This window comes from Agelaius phoeniceus, chromosome 3 (genome assembly GCF_051311805.1).
Source record: "Agelaius phoeniceus isolate bAgePho1 chromosome 3, bAgePho1.hap1, whole genome shotgun sequence".
Lineage (NCBI taxonomy): Eukaryota > Metazoa > Chordata > Aves > Passeriformes > Icteridae > Agelaius > Agelaius phoeniceus.
In genome coordinates, this window is record NC_135267.1 from 115,312,459 (window position 1) to 115,337,928 (window position 25,470).

The 25,470-nt window shown below is 43.3% G+C and overlaps 1 protein-coding gene across 4 annotated transcripts; it reads right to left on the minus strand.

The window, feature by feature from the left end:
• Window positions 1–2,484: 2,484 nt before the first annotated feature.
• TMX4 (thioredoxin related transmembrane protein 4) lies at window positions 2,485–22,965 on the minus strand. Of its 4 annotated transcripts, none has more exons than XM_077176287.1 (8): window positions 22,713–22,965; window positions 13,984–14,099; window positions 10,817–10,862; window positions 9,930–10,058; window positions 9,190–9,235; window positions 7,630–7,731; window positions 6,397–6,460; window positions 2,485–5,961 (listed from the first exon to the last, which is right to left on the minus strand). In XM_077176287.1, exons 1-8 carry the CDS (start codon window positions 22,895–22,897, stop codon window positions 5,687–5,689), a joined length of 963 nt encoding a protein of 320 aa, XP_077032402.1. In that variant the 5' UTR covers window positions 22,898–22,965; the 3' UTR covers window positions 2,485–5,686. The 4 variants fall into 4 exon arrangements, with proteins under 4 accessions (XP_077032402.1, XP_054484631.2, XP_054484630.2 ...); XM_054628656.2 differs by having other exon boundaries at window positions 2,485–5,964; window positions 22,713–22,959; XM_054628655.2 differs by lacking the exon at window positions 22,713–22,965 and adding an exon at window positions 14,919–19,840.
• Between the last annotated feature and the right edge of the window lie 2,505 nt (window positions 22,966–25,470).

Here is a 25,470-nt window from a genome sequence, read left to right on the forward strand (position 1 = left end):
GCAACCACACAAACCTCACTGCCACAGTCCATGTCAAAAACCCCAACAGAGTCAGGATGGTGTGAGCATCCCCTCCCTCATCTCCTGCTTCTCCCTTGTTCCTTTGGCAGGAGCTACAGAGAATGGGGTCACACCTGGAGCTCAGCTGAGCCAGGCTCTGCAATGGAAACTTCACTGTGGGTCAGAAAGATCAATCACCAATTCCAGAGGAAAAGCCCCACAGAGGGTTATTGAACAGAGACACACCTTGTGGCCTAGAGAGCACTACCTGCAAAAGCCAAAAAGACTTCAGAGAAAAGCCACAACATGCTTGTCCTGGTGGCTGTGACTTGCTAGAAAGGGAGACTTCTGCACAGCATTCCAGCCTGGGCCTGTGTCCTTCTGCAGGATCAGAGAGACAACATCAACAGTCTCCTGCCAGCACACAAAAACCTCAGCAGGGGAAAGATGGCCCAGCTGGGACTTTCTCCCTTCAGTTAGCTGCAGTAAAGATTAACTGGAGAAGTTAACTGCAGCATAGAATTCAAACATTTTAGTGTACAAGCCGTTGCCATTTCTCAAGACTGTTGTGCAAAGCTGTTTTATCAAGTACCTTACATAAGTAAAACAGTTACTTAGGCTTCTGAAAGCCCCACAATTTCTCCAAATAAAGTCATAAAATACTTGTTTTCTAGAGTGTTTTTGGATACATCTTACATGTGTCAAAGCTGAACCAATTCATTTTGTCCCCTCCAAGCCAGGCAGGAGAACCAACAGAAAATATTTGTGGAGTTTTTACCCCAGCAGCCATCTGGCAACTCCCCTCTGGGAGTCCAAGCCAAGGCATGCTGCAGGGATGAGGACAGCTCCTTGGCCATTCAGCAGGTGGCTGGAACAGGCCCCTGGATGTCTCTTTTGGGAAGTCTGGACACTGCTGGGATGGCAGAGGAGTGGAGCACTGAGCAGAGGACTCACTCTCCTGGGAGGAGCTGGATGGTTCTGAGTACAATGAAACCAATCCAGGGCAGATTTACAAAGATCTGTGTTACTGTCCCCACAACCACAGCAACACAGACATAAAAAGTATCCTTATCAAGGTGATCTTGTCATTTCCTGATGTGTGACTGACACTTGGAATGGCCACTGTCCTTTCTGCATCCTCTGCAAGCACGTGAGGCACGGGCCCAGCCTGTGCCAGGAAAATCCATGGTGTGCAGGTTCAGCTCCCACACTGCCCTGGAATCCAGATGAACAGATGTAGAAGTCTCAAGTACCAGCAGGCTCCAAGTAGTTCTAATGAGCCATAAAAAACAGCCTTTCCATGTAAAATGGAGATTTAAATGAAAATATTAGGATAAATACATCCCCATTTGTTCCCTGTGTGGTTAAATACAGAGCTTTCCTCTCTCCTCAGGAAAGATGAGTTGAAAGTAAAAGCAGAGAGCTTTAGGTGCTTTTTTCTAATGGGAGAGGAATGAAGATGTTTGGTTAAAAATAAGCCATCACCACAGTACTTACTGAAGCAAAACACAACTTCCTCCCCAGCAGAAGGGAATGACAGCACACACTACTGGGCAGCTGCATTCCCAGAGCTGGGACTTACCACTGGTCCAGTTCCAGATAGAAAAATGAAGCTTTTCTACCACTTCAGTTCTCTTCAGTCTTTCCCCTATAAAACTAGAGCTTGGATTTGCCTGATTGCTTGAACCTGATCAAAACCTGATACAATTTTGCCTGTAGTATTCCACATGCTGTTTTCATGGAGAAAATTTCATATTCTCACATCACAAAAGAGAACAAGGAGCTGATGAGACAGCAAACAAAATGCTCCCAAGGCTTCATTTGATACCATTCCAACTTGCACTTGGCATCCAGAAATGAACACAGCAGAAAAGAAGAAAAGCAAAGGGAGTGGCAGATGGCCCAGGTCCTGCAGCTCCTCCATTCACAAGGAGAGGCAGCTCAGGTAACTCACCTGAGCAGAAGGAATCCAGGTGCCAGATCCAGCAGCTGCTCCAAGGAGGTCCAGGGATGGTTCCTGGCTGTCCCTTCTCCCTCTGCACAGCTGTCCCTACAGCCTATTCCTGCAGCACTGCCTGGAATGTGAACCACAACCTGAGGATGGCTCTTTAGCTCTGTACATTTCTTGCTGGCCTCCAAATCCCAGAGGGAGTCAGCACAGCTTTGGCAGAGTCAGGGGATTTCTCAGGGAGGGGAAAGAACTACCTCATGTGCAGGTGAAGCCTTTAAGGGTTCAGTTATGTTGTTCTGCCCAGCTCCATTCTGAACCCCTGAGAGCCCTGGGTTCCTCCAGGGAAACCCTCCAAAAGGAAGCAATTCATTGATGTCCAGGTTCCTTTTAAAGATGTTAAGGAATCTTCACAAATCACAGCCTCTGTGATTAATTGGAAGATCAGCATTATTTAAAAAAAAACACCAAACCTTTTGTTAATGACACAGATGAGCCAACTCTGCACTGGGGAAATGAAAATTACACCAAGCAGGTCATAAATACAAAATTTTATGTGGCATTTCAGTAAAAATACACCTAAGTATAAATTTGCAACACTTTCATGTAACAGACAACCCTGTGTAACATTTCCAAGAAGAAAACCCACATAACATGTCCCACTCCCACAGGGGCAGTAGATACAGAGCATTCCAAGACACACATAAAAGTTTCACACAGATCCCAAGGACAGGAGGTTTGGAATGCTGGATGGATTTCCAGCCTCTTGAAAAAGGAACCTGCCAGATTTTTTCCATGACTTGCTGTTAAGCATTCCCATTCCAGTGGCATGAAGCCAAATTGATATTTAAATTGCTTCTCAACAACTTTAAATTAATTTTGACACACAGCTCTAGTTCACAAGCCTTAAGGCCCTGTCCTTCATCAAAACATTTAGAACAGTGCCAACAGCAGCTTCTCCAAGGCCCTTTTGTCTATACTGAGGTTGAAAGAACAAGTTCCATTTCTTCATGATTAATGCTAACAGAACAGAGATAACAGTACACCCAGATTGCACAAAAGGTTGATCCTGACTTTTTGGAAACACACCAAGTTTAAAACTATTGTCATGGTCTAATTAGCACTATTCACATGATTCAATTAAAATGTGTTCTGGTGGAAAAATACCTGATCCTGGAAGGTATATTAACATGACACTCCTACTGCACAGCTAATAGTTTTTCTGTTAAAGACCAATTTAGCCTTTACAGTGTTTGCTGCCTGCTGTTTCCCAGATAAATATTAGTCAAAACTGACTATCTCCAGTATCACACTACAGTCATTTCCCCACAAATGTTGGAGAGATCCATGGTTGCACAGTATCACCTTTTCTAAGCAAAGCCTTAGCCACAGTTGGGTGATCTTTGTAATAAGATACACCAATGCACATCAAATAGGGTCAAACCCAGTCAGCACAAATATTCCCTACTTTACTCATCAAAGCACAGGAAGAACATCCATCCTTTGTTCAAGAGCCCTCAGAAGCCTGACCAAGCTCATTTCTAGATTCACCAGACAGACCTAAGCTGCTGTCGCCTGCTGCCTGCTTACTTAATCCCTGCTCATCAGTGATCTTGCAGCTCGGTCTGCCATGATGGAAAACACTCCCTATCTTTGGTTTTAATAATCCAAACCCAATGACAGAGGAAACGTGAGCAGAGGATTCAGACACACCACACAAAGGGGCTTCTGATCTCTCCCACAGCATCTCACAGACCACGTGCCTTTTAGGACAAAGTGCCTTTTGTGGGTTTGTTTGTTTGCTTGTGAAATCCACAGGGGAACCCAGCTCTTGGGAGAACACCTTTTTGTCTTCAAAGTGCACAGTTCTTCTCTTCAGACTGGAGTGGCCACAAAGTTCTCCTGGTTTCTGCAGACAGAAGTGTAGCTTTTAACAGGCTGCTGTGTGCCTCACCTACTGCTGGGTCGGCTTTACACCTCTCACTTACATAGGACAACACCCAAACACCACAAGCTCTTCTCAAGATAGTGCAATGTGTAGATATCATCAAGTCTGTGTTTACATCCACATAAAAGCACATTTACAGGTGTCCACTGTATGGAAATCGAACTCCAGACTGGGAGTACTCCTTAAGAAATTTCAAATTCAGGATATGCAGCATCATTTTCTTCTTTGAGCAGCTCTAGCAGACAAGTGCAGAGTTTCTACCATATAGTTTGAAAACATATGGAACAGGACATGGATGGGAAAGTTGAGCTTTCTTGGCAATTATGTTCTTTGTAAGCATTAAAAAACAACAACAAAACAGCTTTCAACACAAATTGGCCCTATTAATCTCAGTCTCAAAGGAAACCAGCATTTTGCATTTGCAGCTTCTAATAAGAGATGATCTCATCTCTGACTACTCTTCGTTCTTAAAGAACAAGATGAAATTCATGCATGTTAGCAAGGTTTATGCAACATATATATATATTTTAAAATAATATCAAGATTAGGACACATCTTGCGTTCATGGTCATACATCAACAAAGCAGGAACATACAGAATCTCATGGAGGGTACTCCTCACCAATAAGACTTACATATTAACCCAAAGGAGTGATACACTGATATGTTTAATGACCCAAGTCTACCCACCTAATGCTGTCTACCTGACAAGCCATGTTCACTTGACACAGTTCAACACGTGCACATTTTTCTGATAGAAGCAGCAAAACCCAAAGCTCCTCACCCCTGCCCACCTGTGCCCCCTCTATTTCCCCAACGTGATGATTGCAAAAGTAGAGAAGTGATCAAAGGTAAAACCCTAAGTGCCTCTCCAGATGGCATCACTAAAGCAGCCTGAGCTCTGCCAAAAGCATTCCCAGCTGGAAATGGCAGGACTGCACTGCACATGACAAACTTGTACTGGCATGATAAACACAACTTATTGACTCCAAAGTGAGTATTTCCTGCTGCAATCTCCTGATGGGAATAAATTACCAAAACAACAAAAAAGTAGTTGTGCTTTGGCAAAATTTTCCGCCAACCAAGATAACTTCCTTTAAACCTTCTAAAAGTTCCAGCACATTTTAAACATTTAGCTGCCACTCTCTTTCTGCCTGAGGTTTTTAATTACTCCAACTCCTTGGGTCAAACAACTCAAGCTGCACAGCCTCTGGATCACCAAAAACTAACACGTCTGGGGGTGAGCTGCAGGATCAACTTCCAAAACAAAACCAAATAGAAAGGTGCTTCAGCTGAAAGTGATAAAAACAAACCCATGGTACACAACATTTCTGATAGAAGACCAGTAAAGTGCCTCCTTTCACTAGTGAATTGTCTCTGTGCTTCTGTGGCATTTGGGAACAATCAACATTCAGACAGAAAAGTCACAATCCTGCCAAGCTACCATGGAGTTAAAAGTCCTGATTTGCCCAGGTCAGTCCTTAGAGGGACACACACACACAATGATCATTTCAGAGCTGGTGAACTGAGGCTGACACCCCCTTTTTCTCTGAGGACATGGAACAGATAAGACACTGATTCTGATTGTCACAGCTAAGGTCACACAACACACAGCAAATGTGCTTATCAAAGAAAGTAAGCAAGTACTAAGCTTAAAAAAAGAGGAGCCTGCTGGCAGAGCAGAGCTTTGCGTAAACACCAACGACAAATCAAGTGTAAGCTCCAGCTTCAGACCCTGGAGGGGTCTGACACTTCTTTGGTCCAGGTGTGCAAGAGACACCACAGGGGAAGCTATAGTTCCTTCTCAGCGCCCTGACTCTTGCGCTGCCTCACTGCGCTTTCAGTCTCTGGTTCAGCTAACGGCTGCTCGCTTAAGTCTTCCGTTTCTTCTCCCCCTGATTCTTTTCCAAGTGCTAAATCCTCCTCTGACTCATCAGCACTCGAGTTTGCTGCATCTTCTCCATCTGAGAGATCTTGGACGTCGGCGGCCTCATCCGCAGAGAGCCGCGCGGCCTCGTCCGGCTGCTCCAGCGCCGCGTTCTCCGCGTTCTCCTTGCTGATCGCTTCTTCTAAACAAAGCAGAGACTGCAGTTAGACTGACTCCCCCAGCAAAGCCTTCCTGGGCTGCAGGGACACGCTCTGAAATACTGATCAACATTATTACAATGGATTACAATTATTATTCCAACTGGGATTGGAACCAGTTGATCCTTAAAGTCCCTTCCAACCTGAACCGTTCTGTGGTTCTGTGACTGAAAACTTTTCCTTATTTCTCAGTTATTTCCTTAAATCTTCAGTAGCTTTCTCCTCCACTTCCATTACTTCTCCTTGCATGTCAGGCACAGATGGACTTTCACTTTATTCCACTGAGTTACAAACCTAAGACAAACCAATTTTACTTGGCTCCTGGTTCACACCTAAGATCTGAACAGTGTGTTGCCCTTTCTCCTACAAATTTACACCTGAAACTACAGCTCCTCAGCCTCTTTAAGAGTTCTTACCAGGTGTTTCAGCCAAGTGTTTTGACTTGGCTGGGCAGAGGCAGTCTGAAATCAAAACCAGGACCTGTGGAAAGGAAAAAGGCATTCATTAGCAATAATAAAAATGGCATTTCATTAGCAATTGCAAAAGTCCCCGCACTCATTCCTTTTAGATAGATATACACAATCAAATTTACAAAATTGTGTTCTCTTGCTTAGAGATAAGAGCTAAATAAAAACATGGAACAAAGTGCATTTTCAGTGTGCACTAACCAGCATTCCCTGCCTTCTACTACCCATTTTCTGCCTCCTACTTTGCTAAATTTATTCAGTACTGACACTGCTCACAGCTGAAGAACAACTCAGAACACAGTTGGAGAATTTTTACTTTCTGAAAATTCATGAAAAAAACCTTGGTCAAGATTTCCTGTATTTTGGGATGTTATTCCATTCCTATCTCTGGCTCTCCAGTGCAGGTGTGTGTTCCACCTTCTGTGCTCATTATTTAACCAGCCCTGTGCAGAACTCAAAATGCAAGGAAGACATTTGTGCCTCACTGTCACATGCTAAGAATAGTGCACAGAAAAAGACAGAGCTGACACCATGTGAAAGAAATATATTTCAATCATTGAAAAGCTTTTTGGAAGGAGCTAAGATACTAACTTCACATTTTTTCAGCTTTTTCAGTTGGGGTTTTTTTAGTGAAAGAGGAAGAAGGAGAGTTTCTTTTAAAACATGATGTTCACTTGCTCCTAGCTATACTAACTTGTTTTGCTCTCATCTGGTGAAAATCTACCATCCAGAAAAACGCAGCTGTTGAAATTGAATAATCAAAAACATGTGCCTGTATACAATAGTTCTGTATGCACATTGAGTATAAAACATGGTTTTGCCTAAATTCAGATTTCAACTGCATTGAAATCACATCCCAGAACTACTGGGAAATACACTGACATCATTTTTCTTTATTTCACTAACATTTGGGTTGAAGGGCAGGGATCCATATCCCAGAAACAACTTTTACACATCCTACAAGGAACAGTGACCTATCAGCAGGCTAAACCAGTTACCAGCAGAACTGTTTGAACTGCCCTTGCAGTTGCAGAACACACTTGTGGAACTGGCAATTAACCTGAAAAAACCTAAACCCCTAAATCTCCAAAGCCTTAAACAACATTTTTGTCCTTTGATTTTGAGTAACAGTGTGGCAGGAGTTTTAGTTAACTGAGAAAAAAAAAAGTCATGTTTTCTTACCAAACCCAGGAGCAGGCCAATCAGTAAGGTAGCTAAGATGAAGATGGCATAGGAAACCCAAACATGAACTCCAAGAGTGCCAGTGAGGTAGTTATGAATTTGCTGGAAGTTAGAACAAGATACTTAAATAACTTCATACCTAAAACCACTTAGGATTTCTACTGCCAACACCATTACATGCATTGCTGTCTGATTAAGAGCTTTCATTTAACAGCATTTATACTGAAGTCTTCCCCTTCTGACACCATTAAATCTTGGGGGTTTTTACTGATTTGTTGACATGAAAAGGCTTTTTAAGCAGAGGATGCACAATTCCTCAATTCCTTCTCCCTAAGACATTTAGCATTACAGATGCCACACACAACCTTCCCTGCAGATGGATGGATGAGGAGCTTTGCAGAAAAGTACCACAACATCCTTCATCCTTATGTGGCACCTATTCATTAACTAAAATCAAACCATTCAACTCTTACTTAAAATTTTTAGGTCTTAAAAGGAGCCACACACTCTAAGCATACAGTAAATAAATTATTTCACTTCTAAATTTAAATATAATAACCCAAATACAGTATTAAGATTTCTTTCAATCTTTGGTCTGTTCCTCAAACCTACAAATTCAACTGGCTGAGTCAAGCAGCACATGGAGTCAGTGAGCTGGTAGGAGGTCAATTATGACATGAAATCTCTTGCAAAACAAACCACAACCAACATTTACAGCAGTTTAAACACAAAAATTCCAGAGTCGTCTTTTTAAATGTCAGAACATCTTTTGATATTTGTTAAGGCCTAAGCAAAGACAGCAGAGCAGGAGGAGTGAGGAAATGTACACCTGAAATATGCATGTAAGTGGAACACAAATTAGAGGTTTCTTCCCAGGACAGTTAATTTTTCAGGAAGGAGACTACAGAGAAAAAACACCACTTCAGAGCAACCATGGGACAGAAACATCAGAAGGCTATAAAAAGTAAATATTATCCAGTGAAAGAATCAAAAGATACACAACTGAGAGCTCTGCTTGATTCTATGTTAGTTTGGTACTTTGTAGAAGGGATACAAACTTGTTCCAACTCTCACCTACATTTCTTTCTTGAAGCACGTGTTACAATAGTAACATATTTTGCTGCAATCAAATACAGTCTCTCAATCTCACTGACACTCAAAGGTTTTACCAGGATGTTTCCTGACCAGAATCTGAAAATTCTCAGTATTTGGATGCCATGAAAAACTTGGATAGTTCCCAAATGAGAGCATCTTTAAATATTTTAGTGTAAAATATGCTTTAATATTTTAAAGCACACATGAGTGTAGCTAAGCATTTCTCCTTTACTTCTGGTAATTACTCTATTATCCAAATTCATCATGTTCCTACACAAGTGGTATTGCCAGTTTGAACCCCAGACTCAGAAATTACTAAAAAACCCCTTGTCCTCCTTTCTCCTGTGCAACACACTAAGCAACTCCCATAAAATGATAATAAAAATATTCAGTTACGTATTGACTTTTGAACATATGATTATTAAGCATAAAAAGGAGTATGGAAAAGAGCACACAGTTACTTACCCTGATCCACCCCGAGAAGTGAAACAGCCCTGCCATGCCATGCATCCTGGAACACAAGGAAATGAAAGGACAGGTTGACAGCAGCCCTGCAGCTCCTCTCCCCATCCCTAAACATCCTACAGCTCCTCTTCCTTCTCACACAATAAATAAGGATCCTCTCTGGATCTCTGATGTGAGTTTATTCATTCTGGCTGAAGCCATTATGCACTGCAGGCCGCTCACATCTTGGGTTCATCCTTTGTGTCATGCAAGCTTTCTACAATATTTCTAAGCAAATCCCTCTCTCTAAAAACAAATTCTTATACATCCTGTAAGCACTACACTGTTTGCTATTCCAAAGGGAGACAAAAGTCCCTCTTGTAAAGAAATAAACAAGAAACCCTCAAAGCTGAAGTACCAGTAGCCAGAAGTCACGAAGCAGTAATTTACATAAACACACACTTGATTCCAGGACTCGGCAGATATGAGAAATGCCACTTTACATAATGATCAGTGGCTGAATTTTTTCTTTTAATCTCTTTTCAAAGATGACATAAACAAGCCCCAGCAGGCACAAACAAAAGCAAACACAGAAAATAAGCTGCCTTTATAGGTGAGAAGCTGGGAATCAGGCTGTCAATACTGATGGCTTCTCCAAGTCTAAGGAATAAAGGCCTTTTGTCTTTAAACTGTCAACTCAGGATCCTCAGTGAATAATGAGATATAAAGCATTGTTTTTGTTAACAAAAACCAAGTGTTACACTATAGAAGATGGAGACTTCCATCCTGCTACAGGCTCCACAGCTTCCCATTTCTTCTCCAAGATGTAGCCTTGGAGATCTTCCAGGGTCCGGGAGCCGCGGTATCTGCGAAACACTCCATCGTTGGCACTGCAAAACAAACCCCATCAGCACACACAGCCCCAGACTGCGGGGGAAAAACCCACCCAAAACCCCACAGACATCACAGACCTCACTGGCTCAGAGTGAGGGGTTGGGAACTGTAATCCAGCATGGAAAAACCTCAGGTTTTAAACAGCATGGGGTTCTGCCATTTATAAAACTGCTATTTTTCCTAAATATTCACTGGCACTACAGCAAATACACAAAGCATGTGAGGTTAACAACCAAACCATTTCCAAATACAAGTCAGAATTAAAAGTGCACAAACAAATGTATTTGACAAACCACTATCACTGAGGCTTAGGGCAGGGGGAGGAAGTCCATGTGATAAGAGGAAAATCCCAAAAGGATCCAAACATACTATTCAGTGCACAATACAAAACCCAGTGCAAAACAACAACTAAAACTCTTTAGTGCAATACAACATGTATTTGTTTGTGTATCTGCACGACTCAAAGTACTCTGACTTAATGAAGAGTTCATTATTTTAAGGATGGCATCACCTTATTAGAGAAGAGATAGAGCAAATGTTTTCTCTGCTCCATTTTTAATAGTATGGAGAACAGGGAAACTTAGTAAAGTAATTTAAACTAAAGAAAAGTCTCACATGACAATTTCATCATGCAATCAAAGCTAAAGCAACCTGAGCTGAAATTGAAAGTCACTCTTCCTTCATTTCCCCCTACTTTTCAGTTATAGATGAAATCAAATGACAACAGCTGCAGTTCCCAGTATGACACACTTACTGGTAAATTGTAGGAAGTGTTGTGACAAAGAAACGACCACTCAAGCCTAGAAAGGGAAGAAAACCACACAAACAGTTCAGTAACACTGAAATTTCTCAGCATTCTGACTTATCTGTAAACAGCAACATATCTGTATTTTAGAGCAGGCTGCACAGCTTTCACCACTGTTTTGTAAATACAGGTTAACAGTTTGTCTTCAGATATGCCACAAACAGCAACAGATGCTGAATATTGGTTATAAATGAAGGAAGAACATTTAGCTTGAAGGATGTTTACTGGGAGGTGATTTCCTTCATCAATGGGTTTGTCTCCCCAGTATTTGCACACAGCTGAAGTTTTGGACCAGCCCAGCATTAGATGCACTCAGAGTCCATCAGAGAGGGCTCAATTCCTATAGGCAATAATTCATATAAAGTACCAGTGTAAAGAGTATGGTTATTTAGCTTTGCCTTTTAGAAAAGTCTGTGAAAATCTTCTGGGAAATGAAGGCCTTATGCAGCCTTCAATAAAGCAAACAGCTCTAGGCAACAGAATTAGCCATGGAAAAGTATTGTAGCAAGAGGGTTTCTGCCTTTAGAGACAAAGATGAGCCACACTGAAATAAGCCAGGTATTTTTACAAGTTTCACTGGTAATGTTTCCCTCAGTGTGAATGCCTCTATGGAATAGACAAAAAAAGAGTTATGGCTTTTTTTCTTGTTCAGTATTTTGTTTGAAGACATGTAAAGCAAATGATCTTTAAAGTTCCAGAAAGGAAAGCTTCTTTACTTCAGCTTTTGAGCTCTCTGCCTGCATTGCTACAAGAGGCAGGGTGATGAAAAACTTTCTGAAACAGCTAAAAGTTGTGCCAGCACAGGGAGATATAAAGCAAACAAACCCACAAGTGTAGCAGCAGAATTAATAAAGCAGACAGCACAGCTGCACGAGGAAAAGTGGGTGGAGAGACACAAAGAACATAATTAGCTTAACAACAGAGAAAGTCATGGGAACACTGACAGGCTTTCTGAAGTTCATACAAATGCCACTCAGGCAGAGGAAATATAACAGCTCAAACCTCTCACCTGTGGCCTATCCTAGAGTGAACACCTCAGAAGCAACTCTAAAATCTAATAGTTATGAAATGCATCTAAGCTCCCCCAGTATTTTTGGTGGAGGTTTGCTGGTTATCCAAGGCACCTCCCTAGATTGGTAAAACTAGATGTGAATCAGCTACAAAACTTAAAGAAACATTAAACTGTTTTGGTGCCTGTTGAATACAATCTTGAATTGGCTACAGTTAAGCATCTGCAAATCAGAAACTGACATCCACTATGAAACCAGCAGTTAATCAAAAATTCAAAAACCCTTTTATCTGAGGTATTTCAGAGGTATGCACATCTCTGAAAATGTACAAAGAATAGAGATGTCGTCTAAAACTCTAGCTGCTTTCAGCCAGCAACTACTAAAAGAAGACACAGAAGATCCAGAAGTCTTGTCATAATTGACAGATAAGTGTTGTGATCAGGAGCTTAGAAAAGGCACCACAAATATGCAGAATTGAAGGGTCCAGAAGCATCTCCACTATGTGCTTGTTCCACACTGAATGTTTCAATGCAGAAGATGAGGCAAGAGGAAGCACTTCAAGGCTGGAACATCAAGGACTGAAAGCTGCTGTGAAGCCATTAAGACTCTGGTGGATTCATTCTTCAGGCATCTCCTGCAATTAAGCACCATGAATGGCCACTTTCTCCTGCCACTTTGGGAAGTGCAATTTTATGTAACTCTGCACTCATCTCGTGGTTTTCCCCTAATTTAACACATTTTGACTACTTCCAATTCAATGAAGGGGTTACATAACTAACACTAATTAAAGTACCATTGTGCAATCAAGAAAGGAGACAGAGCACTTAAACACAACTGAAAGGCTGATGCAAAGCCCACAGTAAAAATACCTCAGTAACTTTGGAGAGCTCCATAGAAACTCATATCTTCCAAATTACATCAGCACCAAAGGTCAAACACGTAATAAATGTTTGTTTTCCAGTTTGAGCATTCCTTAGTTCTAGAAGTGCCTGCAGCTCCCAGGGCTGAGCTGGATGTTGGAGGTTTATTACATGAGCTTTGATACAAATTCATTGTTTTGGTCAGGCCTTTGACTCAGAAGAAATTCATGCTTAGGGGTCGGGACTCCCAGCAACATTAGAAATCCAAGTATTAAGTTTACATCTATTTGAACAAGGCAATATTAAAACTCCTCTGTTTATTAACTACACAATTATTAGTATATGCAGCTTTTTGATACCAGATTTTTCCTATGCTTGTGAGCTTTTAACAAGACATGAACCTACACAGGGTCTAGAGCAGCTGGCATTGTCTCGTCAATTTAGATTGCTGATTCTGAGACAAGGTTTTGACACAGTAAATCTGTTCAGCATGTATTCAAGTAATAAACATTTTTCACACACTTTATAAAGCAAAAGCAAAGAAAAAATCAGTAAAGTCTGGCTTTTTTTTTCCTAATAACATCTCATCTATCAGTCTTTTGATACTGCTGATAAACTCCTTTATCCCCTTAAAGCCCAAACAAGCATGAAGCATTCCCAGGAGACACAGAGGTTTATACAATATTAATATTGCTTGTACAAAGACACACTCAAAACTCTGAAGGGAGTCACCAAAGGAATAAATTAGATTGCATTCATGCTCCTGTGAATAGTTAGGGAAGGGATTTTATAAACATATTTGCATATGTGCATCACCAACAGGAAACAGCAATAACATCTGTAATATAAAGCACTGCCACAATTAAAGCAGTCAATAAACCAGCAACATGTTGGAAACAGTAACTTCATTAAAGCAGGCTTGCTCTACCACACCCTGAAATTCTCCTAATGGGAAGCTACAGAGCCGGGATCTTCTGCAGACAGGTTGGAGGAATGAGACAGGCAACAGCTTTCAGTGCAGAAGATTAAAATAGAGAATAAGCCTCTTGTAAGTCAGTATTAAGCCAAATCACTCTCCCAATTCTTTAATCCTTCAAATTGAGTTTACAAACTTCAGCTCAGAAATACAAACTGTACAGAGAAACAAAGTGTGTAGAACACTATTGTGACTTGGAAGCCTAATTAAACAGTAAATGGTGGTTGTGCTGAATAATCCTGCTATGAGGCACTCAGCTGGATGCAGTACCTGGCTCCTGAGTGACATCCACTTTGCCGACGGTGATGCCGAGCCGCTCGCTCTCCTTGGCAAAGCTCTCCCAGGTGGCCTCCAGCTGCCGACAGGCCGGGCACCAAGGGGCGTAACTGAGGGGAAGGCAGGGAAAGATTGCATACTCTGCCATTACACACATGCAAACTGATTTATCATACAGAGAACGTACAAACGTGCCAGGCACAAAGGAAAAACCCACACTTTCTCTTCATCAAGTCTACTGAATAAGACAAAGTTCTTTTATCAATCCCTATGCGCCTCCCCATGTTATTAGAACAAAACAAATCAGATGTGAGAAATTCATATCCAAACTCCTCACCACTTGTGATTTATTCTATTTACATAGGAAATAAAATACATTTCCATGGCAGCTATCTGAATTATTGAAGCAAGGCTGTCCTTTGAAGTACCATCCTTCATCACAACATTTGGTATTGATTTCCCACACCTCAGAACTTCCTGAAATTGCATTTGCCTTAACCCACTACTCCATACATCACAACATGCCCTTTTTGATAGCAGCCATGAGAGACTTAAAAAGAGCACACATCAAACTCCTGCTGCTCATACTTATCATCCTGTTTTTACCCAGGATTCATTCAGAAACATAGGAGTACTCTTTTCAAGAGCTGAATTTTCTACACTCTCAATCAGAAGAATTAAACCAATTTTGCACCTATTGGGAATATCAATCTGGAAACAGAGCAGCTAATATAACGGATAAGATGAGATAAAATTGATAGTAAAATGCCTTTTGCCACCTTTCTGCATTTTAGCCCAACTTGGTTGGCCAAGTCTGCATGAAACCTGTGCAGGGAACCAGGACTGGGAGGTACAGACTGAGCTGCCCATGCACAGACTCAGCCTTTTACCAATGAGGAGATACCTTTACAGGCTCTAATCTGATTTACCAGGGCAGGAATTCTGGCAGCAAAAGCAGTGGGAGTCTGGGGACACTCTCCTGGTCACAGGGCTCCACAGATGCCACCATGAAAGCAGTGAGTCTGGGGACACTCTCCTGGTCACAGGGCTCCACAGATGCCACCATGAGAGCAGTGAGTCTGGGGACACTCTCCTGGTCACAGGGCTCCACAGATGCCACCACGCTCCCCCATCCATTGCAAAGCACAGGAACACACTCCCTCCTGGGCAGAGTCCAAGATGCTGAGCACAGAACCATCCCTAGGAACTTGCCCAAGGTTCTCCACTCCTTTGGTTCATCTGCCACCCCTGCTGTGTGACCCAGGGACTGGCAATGCCTGTTCTCTGGCTCTCAGGAATGCTTACTTCCCTACTGGCTGCAGACAGAGACATCCCCTGCCACCCCCAGATGTTTCATATCAATAAAGCTTCATGTAAAACAGGTCATTTCTCACAGAAGAGGTGGAATTAAATTTACTCTGCGTGCCTTGGGGTAGTTTTTAAACTCCTGTATTTAAAAAAGGCAATCTTGTCACTTGGCAGTTTAAAGAACACAAATTAAAAATGCTAGTTTTATTTAACTGTGAAAGCTTCTATCTTGTCTTTTTAAGTCAACATCACTCTGTGTGAAAGCATCTGCAAAAAGGACATAAATCTTATCCTGCCAAGAGACAGCCCCTCAGTATCTTCCCAAAAGATGCTGGAAACAAGTCTCACATGCAGCAATGCTCTCCATTGTGCTGCTGGCCCAGAGAGAGCTTTTAATAACAGTCTGGCAGGTACTGTACTTTACAAACAGGATTATTTCATTATACAAGCTTGACTGATAAATAAGAACCTGCTAACATCCATCAGATAATGCAGCTGGTGTTGATCTAAAATGAAACAGAAGCTTGACTGTTTTCTAAATCCAGCTTCTCCAGATGTCTCAAATACACACCATGAGATTTTCAAAATGAATACATCATTTAGCCTTTTTAATCTGATTTTGGAATAGAAATTTTGACTCCATCAAAACTTATATTTATATTTGACATGCATGAGCATTTCTCCTGAATGAAGTGGAATATTCAATACACAACTAACACTTATATGATTGAAAATACTTCCTTTAGATCAAAGCAGCATGAAAATCTACCCATGTCACAGCTCAGCAGTGACAGGCCCTAACAGTGAACTTCACAAAAAGCTGTGGTTGTTGGCTGTCTAATTTTTAGTATCAGTACTGGACATGGGATGGCAATAGTTCCATATAATGCTGCAAGATCCAGCCACTCCAGCTGAACACTGGCACAGATAACCAGGAATAAATATTTGCTTTACATTGCTGAAATTACCCATCCAATTCCTGCCAGCCAGGAAACAGCCTGTCCCCACACATTCAAGAGAGAACTTGTAACAGATTTCTGCCAGAGTTCCCACTGCTGTTTACCTCAACACCTTCACCTTCCTGAAGCTTTCATGTCTGCATTTGTGGTGCAGCATCAAGGAATCCATGCCTGCCCCCTGGATATAACAAATAAACTACATTACCAAAGCTTTATTGTGTCTCTTCCCCAGTCTTAAAATACTGGAAGAGTAAGTGTAAGGGGAGGTAAGTTACTAAACAGTAAAATACCTCACACACTTAGGACATCTTATCAAAAGTTTCAAAAACTTTCTGCACCCCAAAGGACACTGAGGGAAGTACTTGATTTCAACAGGGTTTTTCGAACTGTGGCAGACTTGTATTTCCACAGAAGTTATGGTACAACTACCATTCTTAAATTCATAGAAAAAACCATCATCTGTAGGAGCAGGGAAACAGACCCTCATGTCTGCTGGGGAACAAGTCTTTGTTACATTTCAAGGCACAAAATGCAAGAGCAGGTCTTGGGCAAAAGCAGAAGTACCCAAATGTCTTCTGCCATACGCCAGGCAGGCCAGGAAACAATGAGCACTTGGTCAACAGCACCAAATTTCAGGCTGTCACTCCCATTGCTCCTCCCTGGGCACAAGGGGGTAGCTCTGCCAACCTGCAGGCACAGTGCAAAAGGTGTGACAAGAAAACAGGCTCTCCAAGTGAAAAACCAAAGCCTTCTGGAATTTAAATCAGGTCTCGGGCACTCTGTTAAGGAAAGAACGTTTTCAGTAGCCTGTTACACATGAACAGGCAATTTGCTGATCTCCATCACAGCTACAAGGGACACACTGCCAAACTATTCACTGCAAGCAGGTACTGCACATTCCTCAACACACACCTCACTGCTGATGCTTGCAGAGCTCTTCCACAGCAGAGTTTTACAGCTGAAATGCTCTCACACGTGGCCAGCCCTCCATAAAAAAGGCAGCAAACATCCATCACTGCAGCAACAATTGACCTCAGCAGACTAAAGCCACTATTCCCAAGCATCCAGGTGTTTTCTCCTACTCCACTACAATACCGAAAGCTTTTGGCAGAGGGCATAAACAAAGCAATTGAAAAGCAAAGTTTGAAGCTCTCAGACTCAGGCTTTGCTTTTAACTTCTATTTATCTCTGATCTAAAGCACAAAATAACCTTTGGCTTTCAAATACCAACAACTTCACTGAGGCAGTACAACAAAACCCAGTCAAGTGAAACCAGTTTGAGCAAAGGTGCCACTCTGCCTATCGCCCCCAGTGGATCAGCAAGCACAAAGACTTGGCTAAGATGTACTGATATTTTCCAGCTCTGAGCCTCTTCTCTCTCTGCTTGCACCTGCCTGGCTACTGAATTCACCATTTCACTCCTTTTCAAGTACATTTAACTGACTCTCTATCTGCCTTCTCACTACCATGACCAACAATACCAGATGTAACCTTGAGTGCCATTCCACACTTGGCTCAAATGGCAATTTCACCAAGCTGCACAAATCCAGGAGAAAGGAAAAACAGCTCATGGATATCAGCATGAGAGGATTTGCTGAAAAGAAAACAGCAAAACTTCCTTAAACCAAGCTGCTTGATGGAGCTCATATTGGGAATGCTACTTTAATAAGTGTAAAAATGTGGGGACAATACCCAACAGAATGGTAAAAGCGGTATCAGAATTAAATTCTTACCTTTATTGTTTTAAATAGTTTTGCTTTATTGCTACAGATCTCACAAGCATACAAAATGGGGGAAAAAAAAAGACAATTCCAAACACAGCTAGGTGTTGGGGCAGGATTGGCAGCTTTGTAATGCCAACAAAAGAAAAGCTCCAGAGCAACTGTGTGGTTTTAATGACTTTCCAAGTGAGCAGGTGGCAGCCAGAGATACAGAAGTTGGTCCCTGTCATTTACCCCTGTGGATCTGTATCACCACAACACAATCCTGGAAGCTGTCAGGGAGCTTCCTGCCAAGTGCCAAACCCCTCCAAACCAGACAAGGCTTTTTTTAAAAAAAAGAAATTATTTTTAAAATAGAAAGCAAATCAATCAATGAAAAATTATGCTAATTATTCTAGAGCTTCAGCAGATTAAGTTACATCATTCTATAAATTTTTAGGTCTCCTTCTGCACCGGTTTTGTTTCTGCTACAAAGTATATTTCAGCATCCCAGTTTTGCAGTTTTTGTTCAGCCAATGCCCTGCACAGCACTCAGCTATGTGTTCAGTTATTAGATAAAATGTTTGGTCACTTCCTCTGGACTCAGCCAGCAGCACTGCAGAGGCTTCAAAACCAAAACAGAGTTTTGATAACTTGATTTTCATTCCCCCTGGGTTTTTTTGCTTTTATTGGGTTTTGGGTTGCTGGGTATTTAAGAATAGGACAAAGAAAAGCCTGGACGCTAACAAGAAGTAAAAGACTAGACACCCTTAAGTGACAGAAAATTCTCAGCGTTGTTGAATCCTTAACTGACAGCAATTGTTAAATATTTAGCACATCGTTTGGGATTTTATTTACACAAAGTACTTCAAGGCAACTGATTAAACCATCCACATGCCAAAACACTCCATTTCATTTTTAGCACACTCCCTTGAAGCTACAGACTAGAGGTGCTGGTGGGAGGCTGAACCCTGGCAAGCAACCGGCCACACAGACAGCATGGCAATGTTTCATGATAAGTGACAGGGAAAAAATAAGAAGTATTACACTGTAAGAATAATAAGCCTTAGAAACACGACTATTAACTGCTCTCCTGCTTTTCACCTGGCTGGAACTGAAATGGACAATGAAGACATTGTTTTTCAGGTGCACACAGCAATTGGTCTGTGCTGAAACAAAGGGGAGCCAAAACAACATTTAATACCCGACGTGGGAACAAGCACATGAAGTACTGCAGATGCACCAAGAGCATAAACAGTTTCTTTTGCAACCAGAGGCATGAAGACAACAAGTTCATTGATAGGTTGGGTTTTTCTGTTTGCTTGTTTTAATTTACCTCAAAAAGAAGAGGATGTTAAATTAAGATAAATCAAGTTTAGAACAAGTTTGGTTTACAAATGAAAAACGCACTTTTAAGTAAGCAGACCAGAAATTAGTTTTCTGTGTTCTAGACAGACACAATATTAAAGACAAAAAGAAAACTCATCATATTAATGAATCATTATCTCACAGCTACAGAAAGAGGGAAACTTTTAAAACACAGCTCATTCCAGCATCACACACACAGCACTCCAGCCCAGACCTGTGTGCTGTGATAGCAACAACGTCCAAAAAATGTTGCAATGTCTGGCAGTTACAGAACCTTCTCCAAAACATTTTTATCAATAAAATGCAGCAGCGCTTCCAGGGCCTGCAATTTTCCCAGCTATGAATAACAAAATATTTACAAAAAGCCAGCCGAGTACACACACCTCAGCTAGGGGGAATGAAGGAAGAAAAATCCTATTTCTGCTACAGATGCCACACACAAGTAATTGCAAACCTAAGTTTCTCTATTTATGCACCTGGGAAGAACAAAAAAGTGGAACTACACAGTGATTTTCCACTTTCCCAAATAGGAAAACTGACATTAAGCAGCAGCTGTACCTGTTCTTACCACAGCAGGAGGCATCAGAAGGGCAGCTGATGAAAAAACATTTTTTTTTTTCATGAAGATGCTATAGTAACATTTGCATTTAAAAGAAATACTGATTGGAAAACAAAGGTGTTGTAAATAAATCGGAGGTTCTTCAAACAAATGAGGTGGTAATGGACATTACTGCAGCACTGCCAGCCAGCCTGAGACAGCATGGAAGGAATGCATGGACTGACACTCAGGACTCCTGTGTGGATCACTGGCTCTAAACCAGATAAAAACCAGCAGAAGCCAAAATCCATCAGAACGCAAACTGCTGCAAGAACTGGATTAGGCTGTGTTTGCTGTTCTCCCCACTTGGGCTGAGAATTCCCGCCTGGAGTTTCTGCCACAAGCCCAATAAGGAATATTTAGGCAAGAGGGACACAGCTGCTGCCCATGGAAAAACTCACTGGCTGAAAGATGCTGCCTGCCCCAGCTTCAATTCCAAAATAAAACCGACTTTTCCCCCTTCTCTTAAAGATATTTTGACGATGAGGACCCGGAGCAGGGATGGGGAGGAAACCCCGATCAGATTTCACCCGGGAAGCGCATGGGGAAAAATCCCGGACCGGATCCCGCCCGGGAAACATTCACAAAACCAGTCCTAGAGCTCCAGCTCCCGCTAATTCCACACCGGCAGCACCGAGTTTGCACCCTCATTAAAGAGAAAGGCTCCTCCTCAGGAGAAAAGCAGAAAGCACCAGTAATGAACCACAGGAAATAGCGTGGAGAGCCGAGGATCTTTCACACATCAAACACCGATTAACATGAATTAGACTCTGATTTAAGCAGTGCACCAACACGTACCATGCCCAGCTAACACTAAAGCTAACGCTGCCACCATTGCTATTCTCAGCAACCTCTCACTCCAAACCAAACACCAATTCTTCAATTGAAGTAAAGGCTTCCAAAGGATTCTAATTGTTTGCCACCCCAACCACTTCTGATTTCAGTCAGTTCCTCTTTTGTCTTCTTCAGAGGCATGCACCACTAGTTATTTAAATATTTTCTTTTAGAAATAAAAACTTTGAGTCACCATAGATAACCTTCCTCCTTGAAACTCACCAACCTGTGTGTGAATCAGTAACTTCCATACAATTGCTTCCACGTTGGACTAAGTGAAAAAAAACTCCAATTTAAAACAAATTTCTTTTTTCCTCCACCTTTTAGATCCCAATAAATGAAGAGAGACACAAAACCCATTCTGAATCCTCAACCATAACAGTTGGCATCCCTGGGTCACTATCAGGTGTTTTCAGATCGTTACCACCTATTCACGTGGTATTCCTGATTAACCTATTAACCACATATGCACTGATTAGCACCAGGGTGGACTAGGATCCTGAGCACTAAAGCCCAGGTGATATTCCACCTCGCTAACAAGAGACTGGAGATAAAACAAATCCAAGGGCAAGCCACAACTTTAATAGCTTGTTAAGTATTTAGGAGTTAGCACGAGTTCAGATGTTCAAACTGCTTTAAACTCAAGCACTTCCACAGAGTAGCACACATGCCACAATAAAATCCTATTTTATAGCCGCACAGCCCACAGGTACCACGTGGCTGTACTGCCTACTTAAACTACTTTTTTATTCATTGCTGTCTTAAAAAAAAAACCTCAAGCGCCTTTCCCCCTTCTAAATACACGCAGGTGAGCGAAGCTCCACCAAAAATAAAGTCACATGCATTTCAAGAACTGTGTCACATCCCAAGCACAGTCACCACTCCAGTGCAGTCAGGCAGAAGTTAATGAAATCTGATGCATCTCACTTGAATGAGAACTCCGAGCTCAAGGCTGGGATATTATGTAATCCTGCTTTGGAAGTCCACTCCTGCTACATGTTCCCTACTGAATTCAGCCCTCCTGGAGCTCACACAGAACCCAGGGCCAGTCCCCGGTGGGAGCAGGGCAAGGGGCAGTGCTGGACACTGTTCCCTTTTAACCTTGGGCACTCGGATGAGAACCTGAGGGACAGCTGCTTCACAGGATGGGGAATGCTTGGGGCTGGAAGGGGACTCGGGCACCCATCCAGTGCCAACCCCGTGCCATGGGCAGGGACACCTTCCACTGTCCCAGGGTGCTCCAAGCCCCTGTTCAACCCGGCCTTGGACGCTTCCAGGGATCCAGGGGCATCCACAGCTTCTCCGGGCAACCTGTGCCAGGCCTCACCATCCCCACAGTACAGAACTTCTTCCCCAATACCCAATTTAACCCAACTATCTGTTAGTCTGAATGTGCTCCCCCTTGGTCTGTCATAGCTCTTGTAAACAGCCTTTCCCCATCTTCGCTGTAAAATCCTTTCAGGTACTGGAAGGCCCCAGTTAGGTTACCCAGAGCCTCCTCTTTTCCAGGGTGAACAACCCTAATTCTCTCAACCTTTCCTCAAAGAAGAGAAGCTCCATTCCCCTGATTAACTCGGTGGCCTGCTCTGGGCTCGCTCCGACACTTCCATGTCCTTCATTCCATATCCCTCATTCCCCTCTGTCTGGAGTGACCCGTTTAACCTTGGGCACTCTGTGCCCACAGAGCCGGGAACCGGCGGGTTCTGCCCGGCCATGCCCGCGGACCGGGCTGTGAGGGCGGGCACCGGGCACCGCCCGCCGCTCCCTCTCGCCGTGCCCGGGCAGCCACTGCCGGCGTGGGGAAGCTGCACGGCCCCTCCCGCAGGGCGGGAAGGCCGGCCTGGCCCCCTCGTCCCCACAGCGGGGCTGGAGGCACCGGCCATGCCCGCAGGGAACTCCCCTCGCCCCCCCGGCCACGCTGCCTCCGAGGCGGGCGGGAAAGCGGCCGCTACTCACAACTCCAACATCCACTGGCCCTGCAACACCAGGCTCCAGTTGGAGCCGCACAGCACTCGCACGCTGCTCCGCGGCTCGCCGGGGCTGTAGAAGGACGAAGAAAAGCAGGCGGCGGGACCCAGCAGCGCCACGAGCAGCAGAGCGCTGAGCAGCCACCGCCCCTGGCGCCAGCGGCCCGGCGCCATCTTGCGCCCGTCCGCCCGCCCTCAGGAAGTCGGGGCAGGAGCGGCCCCGCGGGGGCGGTGCCTGCGCGGGCAGGGGCGGCTCCTCCGGCCCGCCCCGCCCCTCACGGCCGGAGCGGCCGGGCACCGGCCCCGAGCGCTCCCTGTGGCCGCCCCTCACGGCCGGAGCGGCCGGGCACCGGCCCCGAGCGCTCCCTGTGGCCGCCCCTCACGGCCGGAGCGACCGGGCACCGGCCCCGAGCGCTCCCTGTGCCCGCCCCTCACGGCCGGAGCGACCGGGCACCGGCCCCGAGCGCTCCCTGTGCCCGCCCCTCACGGCCGGGTTTCCAGAGCTTACTGTCCCCGGCGCCGTGTGGCGGGAGCTGGTTGAACAGCGGTGATATAGCTCCAGCGGGTGCTATGAGGCACCGACGCTGCGGGATTGCCCTAAAGCGAGTGCTACCTTTTCCGAGGGGCTGTCACCCCTTATTTTCCCTTTTCTGCTTCTAATAAGAATCCAAGAGCAGAATCCCAGCGCTGTTCGGGATTCTGTCCAATCCCCCTGCCAAGGTGGGGATCACCTGGAGCAGGTGACACAGGAGCACCTCCTACTATCATTACATTGCAAAGATTCTATATTATCAGAGTTTTATACCTTCTTGATTTTTCTCATGGGCAGTTTCTCTAGACTCTTCCTTGTCCTTGCCATACTCAACTGACTCCAGTGTCCCTCAACCAACCTATCTACTCTTTTATAACACTCTTCTTATTGGCTACAGCTGTGGCCTGTTAACATCAGGCCTGCTCCTAATCCTTAATAATTGGCTCAACTGCAACTCTTTAGAGGGTAAGATTACTTTCTGTACTATCTTTATTTACTTCTGATCTATCCCCCTACACTTCTAGGTAAGTTCAGAATCTCTTCAGACAGGAATCCTCCATGGCCTCCCTAGGCTGCCTTTCCTAGGTGCTCTGTCAACCTGAACATAAAGATTCTCTTCCTCATGTTGAGGTGAAAATCTTTGATGAATTCTTTATCCCATTCTAGATACATAATGCTGTGTTTTCCTTGACTTCAATGCAATTCCTGTCAGCCCCATTCTTCTGGTTTGTCCAGGTCCCTCTGAACAGCAGCCCTGCCCTTGAGGGGGATGATTGCACTCTTAACTAATGGAAATTAAGATAATCGATTTCTTTAGTTAGCCTGGTAAACTGACTGGGAAAAAATATAAAAAATAGAAGGGATCACTGTACAGGTCTAGGCTGCCTTCTTGTCTGTTGTGAAAATCTTTGTTTGGCTGGAGATTATCTTAGCATAGAAGTAACTTGTGCTGAACAATTTAATAATAGTTCCTGCAACACAGTGCTGATAAGTCCTGTTGGTAAAGCATTCACACTTTTTTCCCCCTCAGCAGAGGAAATAGTAGCGTTTATTACCTGTGAATTTTGTTGCACTTTACCAGTTTATTTTATGAGGCTCCTTCCCATCACTCCTGTATTTCCCCACAGAATTCTGGGTTTGATCAAACCTTTCCTTAAAGCCCAAGTGTTGGTCTAGCCTTTATTGTCACTGAAGCAGACTCAGGGTCAATATTTGGTGACAGAAGCAGAATATGGCCCTAGCACCACTCTCACTATGCAGAAATAGAACCATGACAGAATTTTTTTCTCTTTTGTTACCTCTCAGGAGTAATGAGGCCTCTCCCAATGACTCAGTGACACTCTCCTCACCAGGTATTCCAACAGTACCTGCCCTGACCAAAGAAGAGTGTTGCTGACAGCTTCCCAGCACTGCAGAGATCCCTTCATTTTTTGAGCCATCTTGCCACTGCAATTAGTGCCAGTGGAGGATTAAGTAAGTAAAAGCCTCTCAGAACATGACCCTTGTAATATTTTCAATGTGGTGCACAAACTCAGAGTCTCTATATTACGATTTTTCTAATCCTTTTGTGATCTGTAAAAGTGAAAAAAAATTAAAAAACATTCTCTAATCTATCATTGCCTTTCCTAAATGGATGGTGGTAAATTGGATGGTTTAGCAACGTTTAGACCTGGGACATGTAGAGAAGAGAAAAAAAATACAGCAGTAGAAATTGTTTGAGAAGACACACAGTTGGCTGATGTTCCTTTGTGGGAAGGTAATAAAGAAATTACTTTTTTTTTTTTTTTCCTTTTCTGCTGCTAATAAGAACTTTGGAAACTTGAGGGGAACATTCTAATCTTTCTATAGATTCTCTAGGGAAAGAAGAAAAAATGATTGGCCAAAGCAGAGAGAGGGTTGAGATCTGGTGGAGCCAAATTAGGAGAATTTAAGTGACGAAGAACTGATGGTGCAGAAGGGAAGGCTGAGGAACGTTTTATTTAGTGGTGGTACAGGGTGGTGAACAATTATAGCTGTGTCATTAAAGAACATGCAAATGAAGGGGCTGAGAAGGAACAACATGTAAAATGATGGCTCCAAATAAATGGGAGTGTTCCTGTGAATTCCAAAGAACAAGGAAAGAAGAACATACTTTGTAGCTAATTTATCAGTAATTTCTAGCCACATCTAGCACAGAGGAGGTTTGCATCTCAGCCAAACGCTGATCAGGAAGGAG